The 15,580-nt window shown below is 45.2% G+C and overlaps 2 protein-coding genes across 2 annotated transcripts; both read right to left on the bottom strand.

Annotated features, from left to right (window-relative positions):
- Positions 1-532: 532 nt before the first annotated feature.
- On the bottom strand, positions 533-1,042 carry LOC124662446 (nuclear transcription factor Y subunit B-4-like). Its single transcript, XM_047200284.1, has one exon. It carries the CDS (start codon positions 1,040-1,042, stop codon positions 533-535), a length of 510 nt encoding a protein of 169 aa, XP_047056240.1.
- Positions 1,043-10,719: 9,677 nt separating this feature from the next.
- LOC124662445 (nuclear transcription factor Y subunit B-1-like) lies at positions 10,720-11,259 on the bottom strand. The gene has a single exon (XM_047200283.1). It carries the CDS (start codon positions 11,257-11,259, stop codon positions 10,720-10,722), a length of 540 nt encoding a protein of 179 aa, XP_047056239.1.
- Between the last annotated feature and the right edge of the window lie 4,321 nt (positions 11,260-15,580).

Raw genomic sequence — 15,580 nt, 5'->3', positions numbered from 1 at the left:
ATCGAATGTTTTGGTTTTGTTACCAGAATGACGATGCCTTGCAGCTTCTAGGCCATGTTTTCCTGTTTTGATATTATTTTTGTTTAAACGCTCATTTTGTTCAGTACACGGGATTCTTACAAATACTAAGATGTGTGACAATCGTTATTGCAACTGATACATTGATAATTAGTATTATTTTGATAGGAACAAACCCTCTATATCACTCTCTTTTTGCCCAGATTTTTTTCTCAGTTTGCACTGTTAAAACTAATTACTATTGAGGAAATGTTTTTGTCTGCATTGTTAAGTGGGCGAGAAAACTAAGTTGAAATATTTTTCAGATAATTAATTATTCATTGAATAACAAACACCTGCCCAAGAAAACAAAAGTAGCACACTGTTGGTAGTATACGTACTTAACTGAATTAATACAAAAGAGAACTCTCATGCACGAAGACCGGCCGAACACAGAGTCACAAAGGCAAGAAACACACAACCGATGAGACGATCGATCGGGGGAGTATGATTTGCGTCGTTGCCCACGGTTATATCACTTCCTGACATGATTCTCGTGGCCCCTGGAGATGGACAACTCGGCCCTGACGTCGATCTGGATCATGTCATCATCCGGCAGGGGCGGCGACCTGCCGCGGTTGTTCAGCGCCGCTGCGAGCTCCTCGCCCTCGCGGTACCTTTGCAGGTACCTGTGCATGGCGCTGGCGTAGTGGTCGAGGCCGAGGCTCCTCATGGCGTGGCATATGTCGTCGCCGTTCACTGTCTTGCGACGCTCCCGCCGGCACCGCTCCGAGGCCTCGCCGGTGACGAAGCCGATGAACTCCGTGGCACACTCCTGGATTGTCTCCTTGGCGCGCTTCGACACCTTGGCCTCCGGCGGCAGCACCTCCTTCATGATACGCCCGATGTTGGCGATGGGCAGCAAGCCTTCTTGGGCGTTGGAGTCTCCGGAGGCTGAGCCTGTGCTTGAAGTTGATGCCCTAGGGAGGCTGATTCGCCCCGGTTGAGTAAAACCAGAGAAATTGATGAAATCCTCTCTATTCATATCTTGCTATGGATAATGGTATGAATGCAATCTTCAATGCAGTGAGATATATAGTTTGGCCGATGGTTGGATCCAGTAGTACTGCCTATGCTGAAGAACCGCGGCGCCATTTATGTACCGCGAGTTGCGGCTTTTTCGACTTGTTCACGGATATTTTTCTCTCGATATGCTCAAAAAGGTGCAGAATGTAAGGGGTCACGCGGGTTGATGATTCGTCTCATTGTTTTAAAATTCTGGACGCAACATTTATTCGCCCATGAGATTTAAAATATCCAACTTGCTAAACAAAAAAAGGCTTTTTCGAATCTGAATAAAAAAGGCTTTATTTAAAATATTTTGAAATACAAGTGTTTGGTATTGCGTATGTCTTTTGACAATTTTGTACAACAAGATGTATAACCTGATCATCCATCGAGAAAGTAGATACCACACTGATAGTAGCATTACATGTATTGAAGAGCCGCATCTCTATATATGTACCGATAGCCATGGCTTTTTAACCTTTTCATCGCATTTCCTTCTCGGTCTCCTCTAGGAGTGTGGAATGTTATGTCGTGGCCTAGTGTTACACGTCCACACTCCAATTGGCTAGATAATTCATCTTCATATTATTTAAAGTTGTGGACGCAACATTTATTCGCCCATGGAAATTATAATCAAGAACTTGTTTCAATTTTTTACCTGAACAAACGCATGGTTTGTATAGAACATTTTAAATTACAAGTGTGTATAGAACATTTTAAATTACAAGTGTGATATTTTTTGCGTGCATATTTTGAGGGAAAGTACCTACCACACAGCTGCACTAGTGTTACACATATGCTGGAGAGCTAGGCACCGCTCTATTTATGCACCAAACGGAGTGGTTTTTCTTCTTTTTTTTTGCCTCGTTTTATGCATGTGCTCGAAAGTGAACAAAGTAATGCCGTGGCCTAGTCTGCAACGTCTATGGCCCAGGCTGGTTAATGATTCCTCTTTATTTTCATAAAAGTTGTTTGGCGCAAAAAAATGTCCTTTGGATTGCAAATATTTAACTTGCTGAATAAAAAAATGTTTTCTTGAGAACCAACCTGAGGTTGGGTGGTTAGGAGGGTGGTTGTACCCCCAGCCCACCAGAGTTCAAACCCCAGGTTTGACATCTGTGTGTCTCATAACGGCGGAATATTCATTCAGTGGGAGGCGACGTTCCCGTCGACAGCGAGGCGCCTGTGGTGACTTCGTCAATTTCAAGATCCAATCCGCCAGCTCAGTCTTTCGGAGGTGCTCATAGGGGTAGGGTGTGCGTGTGTGCGTTCATAGGGGTGAGTGTATGCGCGTGTATGTGGGCGTCTACGTTTGTACTGTGTTTCTCAAAAAAAAAAAATGTTTTCTTCGAACCGGACTAAAAGAAGGGTTGTTTAGAAGATTTTGTACTACAAGTGTGGAATAATTTTGTACTTATGTATGTCTTTGGAGCAAAATGGCCACCGAAAGATTGTTAACTTGCAAATTTTCGATCGGGCACCTGGCTAAATTATGCCACTACCAGCTAAACGGGTGGCACGCACACACAGACATGTGTGCTCTATAATAGTATGACACTGTGAACTTGCTCAGTGCCTAATTCTCACTACTTGCAACCTTGGCCTACTGCAATTCTCAGCACGGTTTCAGGTACGAACATACACGAATCGTTGCTGCCAGATGCCAGCAGGTAGCATCGATCTTTTGCTGCGTGGGTGCACACGAAAGTTGATGCTAGTACTAGCAAGTGGTGTGGGGAGCTGAGCTCGATCTACGCAGAGCTAGCCCAGCTCCACCAATGAGGTGCCGCTCTTTACACCGGTGATGGATGGTCGACACCTGCCGACAGGCCGTGCGGACCTCGCATGGCGGGCGATCATGGCTTCCAGCGCCGCGGCACGTGGCCGTGGATCCTCCCAGATCAATGTCGAGACCTGCGAGGTCTTCTTTGCCGACGCGTAGAGAGGAGCAACAGGAGTGCCCGTGCTGTGGGCTAGTACCGGAGAGAAGATTAGCGCGCGGAGGCCAAGGGGGCAGCGAGGTAGGCCACTTGATGCTACAAAAGGCTATCGATTTCGCAGCCTTCTGAAAGCAAGAAAAACCGCACCAAAGGGGATAGAGAGGCGATGGCTGGTTTAGCCAGTGGGTCTTTTCATGCCCCAGCTGCTGTTCCCCAAGGATGCGATATATGCCCCTCCTCATTGGCCAGAATCATCCATCCTCGAATTCTATACTCCCCTTTTTCGAAAATAAATGTCCCACATTTGTTTAGATTCGTATCTATCTGAACAAATTTTAATATATATAGATACATATAAATCTAGATAAATAAACAATATTTATTTCGGAACGGGGAAAACTCCCTCACTTCTGCTCCGGTGCTTCACCCTTCACAAAATTCTGACCACGACAAAAAACAAGGACGGTGGAGATCTTCACATATATACCCTTCGTAAGTGGGGGCATAATCGTAAAATTAAAAAATCTAACATGTTCGTACAACCCCGCACTGGCCCGTATGGCCCGCGTAGACTTGTACGAGTGATTTATGTACGTATTATACGTAGCACCCTTATTAGCAGGATCCTGCCAGCGTAGCGAATCTATCGTTCGGCGGCGCCGTTGTTAGATCCGAGCGGATGCGTAGTCAGCCAGCAGTATTCAAAACCACGCATGCACAGGCATAGGACGGTAGTTAGGTACCTCGGATAGTTACGTGGTCATGTGAGCTTTTTTTTCTAACGCGATGTATAGATACTGTATGTAAACAAACGAGTATAGATGGGCTGAATACATGTTTCGACGGCCTTAGGTAGGAAAAAACCGAATATAACCCGAGAAGTGCTTCGGTGTCCCCCCCCCCATCCCCTCAGCTCCATTGTTTTCAAAAGTTGAAGCCGCTTTACTTTTTTTAAAAAATCTGTGGAGCAGCTCAAGCTTTTGGTACAAATATGTGGAGTTGGTTCCGCGGAACAGAAAAACAGAAAGATGTTGTTTATTTACGTCCCACTGCCACCGATAAGTCACCAAAACGTTACACACGTATTATCTTTCTCGTCCCTCTCACGGGCATGTTTTCAAACCCCCAGACACTTTCCCAATTTCCGCCACCGAATCGAGGCCGCCAGCGAACGAATCAACATACCTTCCGCTGGAATCAAACTTGTCCGGTTCGTTCTCGCTAGCGCGCAAATCGAGTTGTAGCTCGCTGCCGCCGATGCCAGAAGCTTGCTGTGGCCGCCTCAACCAACTTCTTCCTAGGTGAGGCGGCGTGGGAAAACAAAAGGGGTGGTCTTATCCATTATATCCGGGGAGCATTGGCAAATCGGGAAGGAGAGGGAGGGGAGAGAAAAAAAGACGTGAGTAACGGTTCTGGTCACTTATTGATGGCAGTGGGACGTAAATAAACATCTCCGTGTTTTCCTATTCCGCGGAACCAACTCCACGTATTTGTACCAAAAGCTAGAGCAGCTCCACATATTCATTAAAAAAAACTGAAGCGGCTCCAACTTTTCAGAACAATGGAGCTATGGGGGGGGGGGGGGACACGGAAGCACACAACATATAACCCCTTAACTTCTGTTAGGGAGGAGACTGAAGCAGGGCTCAAAATCCCTAGCTTCGAGCAGTATAGAATATTGCCCGGTGAAGAGGACTGCTGCAAACGGGGTAATCCATGTGCTATTTCTGCCCTTGTGTTTGTTTGATTATGCTGCAGCTAGCCTCTTGTTCGATCCGTTGCCAAAGGAACCATGCATGGTGATACTACGTACGGGATCTTCCAAACATATATCTATAGTACGGTACACATGAAGACTTACGATTTATTGACTCACGAGAATCCTGACGAAGCTAGCGCTGGCAATGGCAGGAGAGCAATATGTTTTGGCAGGAGCTATAACTACGAGTTAACGGTGACAAGACAACGTTAGGAGCACATGTCGGACAACTGGCGATTCTTCCTCATCACTTTTGCAGGCATTTATGACTCAACTCCGCTACTCGTTAACCTAATGTATTTCCCATAAAAAAACACACGAGTATATATAGATGTATTCCTCAGCAGGTCTGAATCTTTCTTGGTTTTTGTTATTACAGAGGTGTCTTCATTGTTGTTCCCACCATAATCAAGGACACGCTAAGGATGAAATATTGTACACAACACACGTGATGAATACAAAAATGACATATAACTAATCAAAGACATGCTAAGTGTGAAATATGATACAAAAACCGTGGTAAATATAAAGATGGCAAAATTAGCCACGGGGTCAAATATGGTACAAAATGCACGGTGAATTCTGAAATTGAAAAGATAATCAAGGGCATGCTAAGGGTGAAATTGTAGAAAACATGGCGATGGTTGCAGAAATGCCATATTTCTCTTTGTTCGAGGTTACGGTTTAAAATCTAAAATCGTAGGGCCTCTTTGGTTCATCGGAAAAGTGGAGGAAAAGCTGAGGGGTATGATATTTACTTTGTAGCAATTCTTCCGAATTTTTCGAAGGAATGGAGCAGAGGACAAACAAAAAAACTTTTGATGTCAATTTCATAGAAAAACGCAGGACTTTACAATCCATTATGTCCTTGTTAGTCCTATACATGAAATAAAAAGCCGAGGTCTTTAGTGGCCTTATAGAATCACAATTATACTTTTAGTGTGGAGACTTCGATGTTTATCCTTATTTCTTTGTTACTCATATTCATGTGAATAATAAACCAAGTTTGCAGAAGAAAAAAATGGTGTTCAATACGCCATATTGCCAATGCAATCCTATCATATTTTCTCTTTATTTACCATTCCTAGGATTCCACAATCCTGAAAACAAAAGGGTCCCATGACACAATGTGCATTAATTATTACCATGGTGTGGTGGTGCTAGAACTATATATAGAGATGGGCTTAAAGGCGGCAATGGGTACCCGCCACCCATTTACCCGATGGGGTTTTACCCCAATGGGTAAGGGTATGGTAAATATTTTTACCCGTTGGGATGTAAATGGTAAAAATTTGTACCTCGCGGGTAGAGTGGGTACTGATCTAGGAATGCAAAACTTGAACGACCCACCAACCCTTAGAACAAACAATATTGCCATATGACATGTGGGACATATATAGCTCGAGTAACAACTTGAGTAGCGGGAGTGGTGTTTTGTAACATGGGAGCATATGCTCCCTCTATTTTAAATGCCTCTCAGAAATATTTTTGAAATCTCAAAAAAAAAAATTTACATGTACATCTTCACGTGTTATACGCTCACAAAGTCGTTTCATGAAAAATCGACTTGTCATGTGGTGTGTGTAAAAAAGATAAAATTCAGTGATAAAAATAATGCTTTTCACAAGATAATTTTTTTGCATAGAAAATATAAATATTAGTTTTTCGTCAAATTTTACGAACACACATATATTATGGACATGTACATGTAGATTTATTTTGTCAAAAAAAATTGATATTTTAAAATATGATTTTTTGGTAGAGGGAGCATACACCCGGGAGCCGAATTGAATTTCCTCTAGCTACTATAATTGATCCATATAAATAAATAGAGCAGCTGTTGGTTACCCTCCAAAATTCTTACCTATAGTATTAGATTCCATTTCATGTAGAATATCAAGCAGAGCCCGTAAATATGATAGTGTCGAAGTGATATGCATGGAAACTAGCTACTATGTATAGTTTTAACATATGTCTAGTTTTTGTCTTGGTAACTAGTTTTCACTACTCACAGAAAACTAATAACGTGAGATTAAGACCATCGATAGTGCCAAAACATGTATTTCGTTTCTTCATGCACTGTTCTTGTCTTGTATCACACTATAGGTTGTGTCCGATCATAATATAGGTGCACTCTATGACATTCACTAGCAATAATCCTACAACGATCATTTACAGACTTCTGTTGAACGTACATATATGACTATAATTGTGAAGAGGGCATTGAATAATTCCGAGCAGAATAAAAGCACGTGGTATTATTGTACCTCTTCCAGCAGGCTGCCAAAATAAGCATAGATTTGAAATGTCAGAATCTAGTTGTTGAAGATGCTATCAATTGTGCATGATTGATTCAGACTTTTTCTAGCTATGTGTATATTCCAGGATGAGCATAAGCTGAACACTCATGCATGCATGCATACCTAGCTAGATGAAGATGGGTGTATGGCAAACAACAACATGGAAGCATGCATGCAAAAAAAAAAAGGAGTACAGACTAAAAAGTGTCTACAATTTATGCTAAACTCACAGGATGAGTTATATCAATGATAGTCAAAGGTATAAAAGATTGACGTCTAGCAGCATCCTCGGAACTAAGAGCATGTCTAACAGGCCCCGTATAACCCGCCCACCCCGTAAAATTCCGGCGACATACGGGGCAGGCGCGGTTTGGGCCGTCTAGCAGGCCCCGTATTCGGGCCGCCCCGTTTCGGCGGAATACGGGGCCCAGGAAATCGGCCCCGTCGCCCCGTACATATAGTGGGCGCAGGTGCGAGTGAGGGGTTAACCCCTCACTCGCAACCCTAGCTCCGCCGCGCGCCGCCGCCTCCTCCTCCTGCTCCGGCGAGCAATTAGCCGCTCCCCGCGCCGCATTCCACCCCAAGCTAGGATGGACTCCCGCCGCCGCAGCGAGGGCCTCGCCGGCGAGCGGATCGAGCGATCCCGCTCGCCGGACACCGTAGAGGAAGCGTGGCGGCTGAAGTGCAAGCTTTCCGCCGCCGGGAGCCGTCGCGCGGCCTGCAAGTACGCCGGCGCGCTGTACGTGCCGGAGCCGCTCCGGGAGTACGCCGCGGGTGGGCGGTGGTACAAGCAGGACCCGCCGCTCAAGCCGATGAGCGGCGAAGCGTTCGAGAAATGGCGCGCGCAGTGGCAGCGCGACCGCGCGGCGTTGGCGGCATGGAGGGCGACCATCGGCAGCAGCAGCAGCGGCGGAGGAAGCGGAGGCGGCGAGGAGGAAGAGGAGGCGGCGGAAGAGGAGGCGGCCTACCGCCGTGCGGTCGCCTTATCCGAGGCGGATGCCGCCGAGAAAGCGCGGGCGGAGGCAGAGGAGGAGGCGGCGGCCATCGCCGCCGTCCAGGAGTTCGAGGCGCGGCAGGCGCGGGAGGCGCGGGAGGCGCGGGAGGAGGCGGCGAGGATCGCCTTCATCCCCTACGTCATCCTTGACGATTAGACGTAGGTTGATGCTTAGTTAGATGTAGTATGATCCGTAGTATGATCAATATGTATGTATGATCCCTAGTATGATCAATGAAGATGAACTTCCCGGGGTTTTTATTTTTGAAAATACGGGGCGAAATACGGGGTCTGCTAGACGGAATGGCTCGAAATGGAGCAGTTTTTCGATACGGGGCGAAATAAGAGACTTATACGGGGCAGCGAAATACGGGGCCTGTTAGACATGCTCTAAGAAGCAGTTGTAGCCGCTGTTTTTTCCTTGCAAGATATATACAATCATGTTTAGTAATATTAATCCAAACTCACTTCTGATTAAGTTTTTAAGAAGAAATTGCATACGTCATGTATTTCTCATGAATGATACGTTGCACCTACAAGAAGGACATTCCAGTGTTTCGCACGAACTATCTGTATATATAGTGTATGCATGGATGGTGACGCACAGGCCTGAATTATTGGGAGCAGACGCTCACTTTCTGCAACCACTCATAGAACACGCTATTTATTATGGCAGCAATTATGGAACATAAATTTTTACGTCCTATGAATCATTTAAGGCTGCAAGTTAGACGGACAGAATACTAACTATACCGGCATGTTGAAACGACTTGGAAGCATATACTCAAACCCTGGCAATTTTCGAAATGAAACAAAAATTTCTAACAAAACATATATACTCATAATATGGACATATACCTAGCAATGATGTAAATAGCCGGCTAAGGCTATTGGTGGCAACCCGTAAAAAACAGCTATAGCCCCGTTTATAGCCCACTATAGCCACATTTTAGGGGGCTAATCACTTAGTAACACAATGCAAAAAAGTTATAGCCCTGATGTTTAAAATTATGAATACAAGCGGTGTGTTCCAAAATTTTAGATTCCAATAGCGAACAAAGGGTAGCCCGGATGGTAAGGATGTTATCAATGGTAGACGGTAGTGACCCCTGGACTGGTGGACATACTTTGCTTTGGAGTCTGGTCATGCTTCCCTATAATATTTTTGATAATCCACAAAGCATTTTGTTCGTGCAACAGTGCAAGTGATGTGTTTTCATGTTCTACAAAATTTAGTCAAAATATTTATTTTCATAGGAAACGCAAAGTTTAATGTATGTCCTATGTATTGTGAATTAGAAACCAATATATAATTTTGTTTGAAGCTGAACAGTAGGTTTCCCCACTGTAATTTTTAATTTATATAATATATATATATAAGGAGGTTCAAGTTACAAAGAAAGCTAGAGAGTAGCTCTGAAAACTAACTAACAGGAAGCAACAAAGCTAGGATAACTATACAAATGAAGACAATCATTCCTAGCAACCTGACCTCGCAGGTCTGATCGACTCAATCAAGGTAGAATTCATGTAATGGGCCGGTTGTAGCGAGACATTCAGGTCTTGTGATATCCTAGCTTGTAGGTGGCGTTGTATTGTGAGGAGTAGCCAAAGAGAATGAGCGTTGCCCATCTAGGCATGTAACTAAACTCTCTTGCTATCAATTCATTGCAGCACAAAGCTTTCGCATTATCTCGAGAAAACAGAAAAACCAACAAATTATTGCGCAAAATTCCATTGCTTTAAAAAACATTCCATATTATTATATGCACGAGATAGCTTGGCACGAGTGTGAGTTGACTAAGCCGTAGTAATATCTAAATTAACCTAGCTAGCAGAACCTAAGCACACACATAATTTAAAAAAACCGATCTAGGATCTTAATTAACTACCCAAGAGAATAATAAACTTGAAAAAAGAACTTTGGGTGTGCAAAATTTCCACGTACGCAAACATTATAATTTGCACACCGATCAAACAAATAGATCATCCATGCATTCACATGTTAATTTCAAGTACTCGCTGAAAAGAAAACGTCCCCACAATACATCCCCGTGGTATACAGCTTGTCTGGAATCAGGAGTGCGAACTGACTAAGCAGCCAATACGTACTATATATCCAAATTAAGCTAGCTAGCAGGAACCTAAAGCACATCAATAATTTAGAACCGATGTAGAATCTTAATTAACTAGTGAAATTGAAAAACAATGAACTTGAAATTTTCCTCGGGCCGGGTGTGCAGAATTGCTACACAAACACTATATAATAATTTGGGAACCAAACGAGAAGGAATCGATCATCAGCTGGTGCATTCACCTGTTAATTTGAACTTGTCCATGGCGTCGCCGTCACCATCCTTGTCGATCCTAGTGACCCTCTCCATGATGTTTCATCTCCAATAATTAATACACGCCAGAATAATTTAATTAACTAGAGAGGAAAAAAGAAAACTACTGCTAGCTCTTGAATCTCCACTGGCAGTCTGGCACTAGTTATCCTGCCACTAGTCGCCTGACCTCTCTAAATTAAGATGCAGACACAAAGAGAGAGGGAGGGAGTAATTAAATTCTATAGCTAGTAGCAGAAGTAGCTCTTGAGCAACAATTAATCAAGAAGATGCGTGCCTGATTCTGATTCACCAGGCTATAGTGGAGGAGTACTCAAAACTGCCTGGAGCCACCGGCGTTGTTGTTATCGCTCCTATCCAGGGCGTCGAACATGAAATGACCGCCTGACGCACCGCCGACGCCCGCACCGGAGCCGGAGGCGTGGCCGCCGGCATCGGGTGGCATGCCGCCGCCGCGCGACGAGGCTGCGGCCGCGGCGCGGTCACCCTCCAGCTCGCGGAACTTGAGGAGGTACCTCCGCATGGGGTCGACGTAGTCGTCGAAGCCGAGCGCGGAGAAGGCCCAGCAGACGTCGTCGCCGTTGACGGTCTTGCGCTTCTCCTTATGGCACTTGTCGGAGGCCTCGCCGGTGACGAAGCTGATGAACTCGGAGACGCACTCCTGCATCGTCTCCTTGGCCTCCTTGGAGACCTTTGCGTTGGGCGGCAGGATCTGCTTCATGATCCGGCCCACGTTGGCGATGGGGAGGAGGCGGTCTTGCTCCTTGATCCCCTCCGACCCGCCGCCGCGCTCAGGGCTCCCTCCGTGGCCGCCGCTACTGCCGCCGACCAGCTGGTTATAGTGGTCGGCCATGATCTACTGCGAGGAAGCGGCGGTGCTTCGATCTGCTTGCTAGCTACCTCGGGATGCTAGCTGCCGCTGCTGCTGTCTTTGGCAAGCTTTGGTCTTTTATATGGGCGGTGTTTGTGTGAGGATGGCTACTTTTACTTTCTCTGTCCCGTGGTGCTTACACTTGTAACTACTGGTGGCTAGCTAGCTAGGAGCGGGCGGGGACGTATATAAATGGCGAGATCGAGAATATGCTGGCTGGCAGAGGTTGTGTTGGTGGCTGAGGGGCGTTGAAATGTCTCCGGCCGCGTGCGCTCGTGGTCGTGCTCCCGTCCGGCAGGCCGTGGTGCCCGCCTCTGAAACTCTATGTTGCTCTGCAGCCTGCCCTGCACGCCTACGCACGTACTAGTAGTACTACTGTGCAGCTACCTAGCTACTACTCATGTGATCGCCGGTGCATGGCCCGGGCCGGCCGGCTGCTGCTGATCCTGGTCATGGCTGATTGGTTGGGTTTCTCTTAACCTAGCTTCGATTTATACATATTGTCATGGCCGGCCGGTCTGTGGCAGATTATTAATATAGTACTCTCTCCTCCCTCCCCGTAAATAGATGTAAGTTTGTCTAAATCTAGATGTACCTACGCTAGAAAAAGAGGATTTCATCCCGGTTGGTTGATAAGGGTCTTTAGTCCCGGTTTTGTAACCTCTCCACCTACGAGGGAGGCGCACGCCGGGACAAAGACCCTGTTTGTAACACCAACTGGGACTAAAAGACTCCACGTGTATTTTTTTTTATTCATTTTTTTTCTAAATAAAATTTCACTCTTTTTTTTCTATTTTTCAGAATTTCTAGTATTGAGTTATTTGATCAGTTTAGTCTCTAAGTGCACTTAATCTCTAGTCAAATTACTTACTCGTGGTCAACCTTCCCGCTCGGTCACCCATGTTCAAACTGCTCCTCCATTACTAGCCCTCTTAGCTTCTCAGTTCCTTCCATCCCGCTACCAAGTGCTTTATGTGCATGTTATTGATACTAGCATGGTGACCGTCCCAACTGCAAGGGCACCATCTATCTATAGTTGAAAGTATTCAAGAAATAAAATTTGTGTTTTCATTGATATGACATTCTTTCCTATTCTGTGGAGATAAACAAATTGTTCTACAACTATGGCAAATGTTTTGGTATACAAAATATCACGTATTTTAGTAGCAACTTTGGCAATATGAAATGTGTGGGAAAATGTTTATCATGGCGTATGTTGAAACACCCAGGAAAATGATATATTAGATTTGTAAAACGAACTTAGATCACTACTCAAGGTTAATTGTTCTAAAGACCAGGTTACATGTATTTCCATGTTATGCAAGCAAATGGAATGGCATGTCCTCCTGCATTGATTTTGTTGAGATAAATACACATACAATAGTTCAAATATATCTACCATAAACCAAGCAATATCCATCAAAACAGTTCATATGAATTAAGTGACCGTTTTTCAGGTCATCGGATTAATAACAATATTGACAGTTGACGCACTGCAGATACTAAATATGAAACATACCGAGCGGGAATTCATGGTGACTTAGCTCTGTGTGTATCAGTAAACCATAATATTTGTTAGTGTGATGGATGTTTCTGTGTCATCTAATGTTGTATCTTTATAAATTTTGAATGTTTGATGTTTTATGTCTCATTAAGTCGGAATATCCCTTTAGAGGGTTGGTTTGATGGCAGTTAAATAAATGTGTCACTTGTATGTACTCAATCACAGAAACAAAGTACATAGTGCGACTGATGTCATGACTTCATTAATTTTAAAATCCCACGATTTTGAACTTCTGTAAGCATTTTGTGAATGTGTTGGTCCGATGACGGTTAAATATATGTGTCATTTATGTGTACTCAGCTATACAAGCAACGTTCACACACTTACCCCTCATTCTAGATTTAGTCAAATTCAAACTTTATAAAATTTGATTAAAAAATATACGAAAAATATAAACATCTAAAATTAAGAAATTATTCTTATAATAATCATTATAAAATGTATTTCATATTATAGGAATCTGGTATTACAAATGTTAATATTTACTGTTACGTCTCTATCAAACATTATAATATTTGACTTTGACTAAACTTAAAAGGTTATAACGCAGGGTAAATAAAAATAGACACCGTTTCTAGTAGATGCTCTTGCCAAGTAGATGCTAGCGACTCCAAAAGGGAGTATTTATGCTCGATAGTGGGTTCATGCCTCTATTTAACCATGGAAAGTGACCTTGTTCTGTACGGTTGTAGTTGTGCTGTTGCTACTAGGGAGAAAACATCGGTGTTCTATTCAAGGGTAGTTTGATCGTTTACTTTACACACATTGCTTAAAGCGATAGTCCGTTGCTTGCAACTTAATACTGGAGGGTGTCGCGGATGCAATCCTGAAGGTGTATTATTAGTCATAGATGCAGTTGGATTACGGTCTATGTATATTGTTTTAATTTCCGCATAGTTTTATAGCATGTATTTTGCACCAACCATTAGCGTAGAATCTCTGTTTGTCAATTGCCCATCTGTAATTTGTTTATCCAGCATATTTATTTATTGGGGAGGCGCCTCTAGTGAACTATGGACCCCAGTTCTTCTTCTTTTAATTGCAATCTTCTACAATATTTTTCTGTTCTGTTCTCTGCAAACAATTCTTCTTCCACACGGTTCGTTTAATCCTTTGTTTTTAGCAAAACCAGTGAGCTTGACAACCTCGCTGAAAGTTGGGGACAAAGTACTTGGTTGTTTGTGTGCAGGTCTCCACATTGCTGTTGACGCCGGCAATGCGCCCTGCCACGAGTTGGTTTGCAACATCTCGGGAGAGAACGTTTTTCTCCTACTGGTCGATAAACCTTGGTTTATTACTGAGGAAAAACTTCCTGTTGTGCTCATCATACCTTCCTCTTGGGGTTCCACTCAATGTTACGCATAAATTCTCCTTCATCAACTCCGCGCTCAGCAAAGACTTTTCTGGCGCCATTGCTGGGGAGAAAAGCATCTCTTCTGCGAGGGGAGTCTCTCACGCTCAACTCTTTTACTTTGTTATTGTTTTGCTTGCATACTTTATTTTTATCTTGTTTGCATTTTATATCGAAAATCCAAAAAAATTAGTATAGCTTTTATTTCTGTTGCTTGCATTATTTTTATTAAATGGCTACTCCTAAGAATACTAAGAGCATCTCTAGTAGAGCCCGAAAAAACGAAAACTGAAAACGCCGAGTTCAGTGCACCGAAAACGCGAGTTATGTCGAAATTCGCAGTGGCGCAGAATAGAAACCGTATAATGGAACTGAAAAGAGGAATTCGAAATGGCGCGGGTAAAATTTAGCGATGATCATAGTTCTAGATGACATAGATGCTCCGATTGAGCATACATACATACATAGTTCTTGAAATTGAAACCGTAATTACTGGTACACCGGCAAGCGCAACCTAGCTAAGCAAAATGCGGCCTATATGACCTATGGCGCGCGGCGGTGCCGGTGCTGGCGGAGATGGTCGGCGGCGTGGAAGATCTTCACGTGTCGTCCTTGTCAAGCGCGACTATTTCGAGCTTGACGCGGCGGACGCGGGCTTCCCGGCGGGCCGCCTCATACTCCCTAACCTGGTGGACGGCGTCGGCTTCCTCCCGGCGGAAGCGCGCCCGAGTCTCCGTGTTGCTGATCGCCTTCGCCTGAGCGAGGACGGCCTCCTCCTCGTCGCTGTCGTGGACGTAGTCCCCGGCGGAGATGGTCGGCGAGCGCGCGGGGACGAGGTCATCCTCCTCCTCGCTCTCCGCCACGGGCAGCCGCGGTGCGCGGCTCGACTGGCCGGAGGAGGAGCCCTCGCCGGCGGGGCCGTAGCGAGCGAGCTTCCCTGGGGGCGTGAGCCCCCAGTTCGTCCACCGGCGAGCGCTCCTCTTCCGAGCGCCCTCGCTCTTGTTCCACTTCCGCCACTTCGCGTCGGTGCGGAAGACAGGCGGATGCGGCGGTGAGTCGCTGCCGCCCAATCCCGTGGCACGGCCGCCGGATCCTCCACGGGAAGCCATCGCGTGGCGGCGGGCTTCGGATCGGTTGCTCGGGCTACGTGGATTGCTCGTCGGAGCTGGCGACTAGCAGCGGCGGAGGGGAGTAGGGTTTGCGAACCGAACTCCCCTCTGCGAACCCTTTTAATACGGGGCGTCCGCTCGATTTCTCGGGCCCCTGAACTTCGTTTACGGGCCGACCCATGTATTCGGGCGCTGATCTGCGCGCGTTTCGGCCCGAACCCGTAAATCCGCCGGAAAATTTCAGTTCCGGCGGGATTTACGGGCTCTGTTAGAGATGCT

Source organism: Lolium rigidum, chromosome 6 (assembly GCF_022539505.1).
Source record: "Lolium rigidum isolate FL_2022 chromosome 6, APGP_CSIRO_Lrig_0.1, whole genome shotgun sequence".
Taxonomy (NCBI): domain Eukaryota; kingdom Viridiplantae; phylum Streptophyta; class Magnoliopsida; order Poales; family Poaceae; genus Lolium; species Lolium rigidum.
The sequence above is the reverse complement of the archived record's forward strand: the minus strand, read 5'-3'. Positions and strand labels throughout refer to the sequence as shown.

What these genes read in the sequence shown, in the direction of transcription:
- LOC124662446 (XM_047200284.1), bottom strand. Translation starts at nt 1,042, where the DNA reads ATGAATAGAGAGGATTTCATCAATTTCTCTGGTTTTACTCAACCGGGG.
- LOC124662445 (XM_047200283.1), bottom strand. Translation starts at nt 11,259, where the DNA reads ATGGCCGACCACTATAACCAGCTGGTCGGCGGCAGTAGCGGCGGCCAC.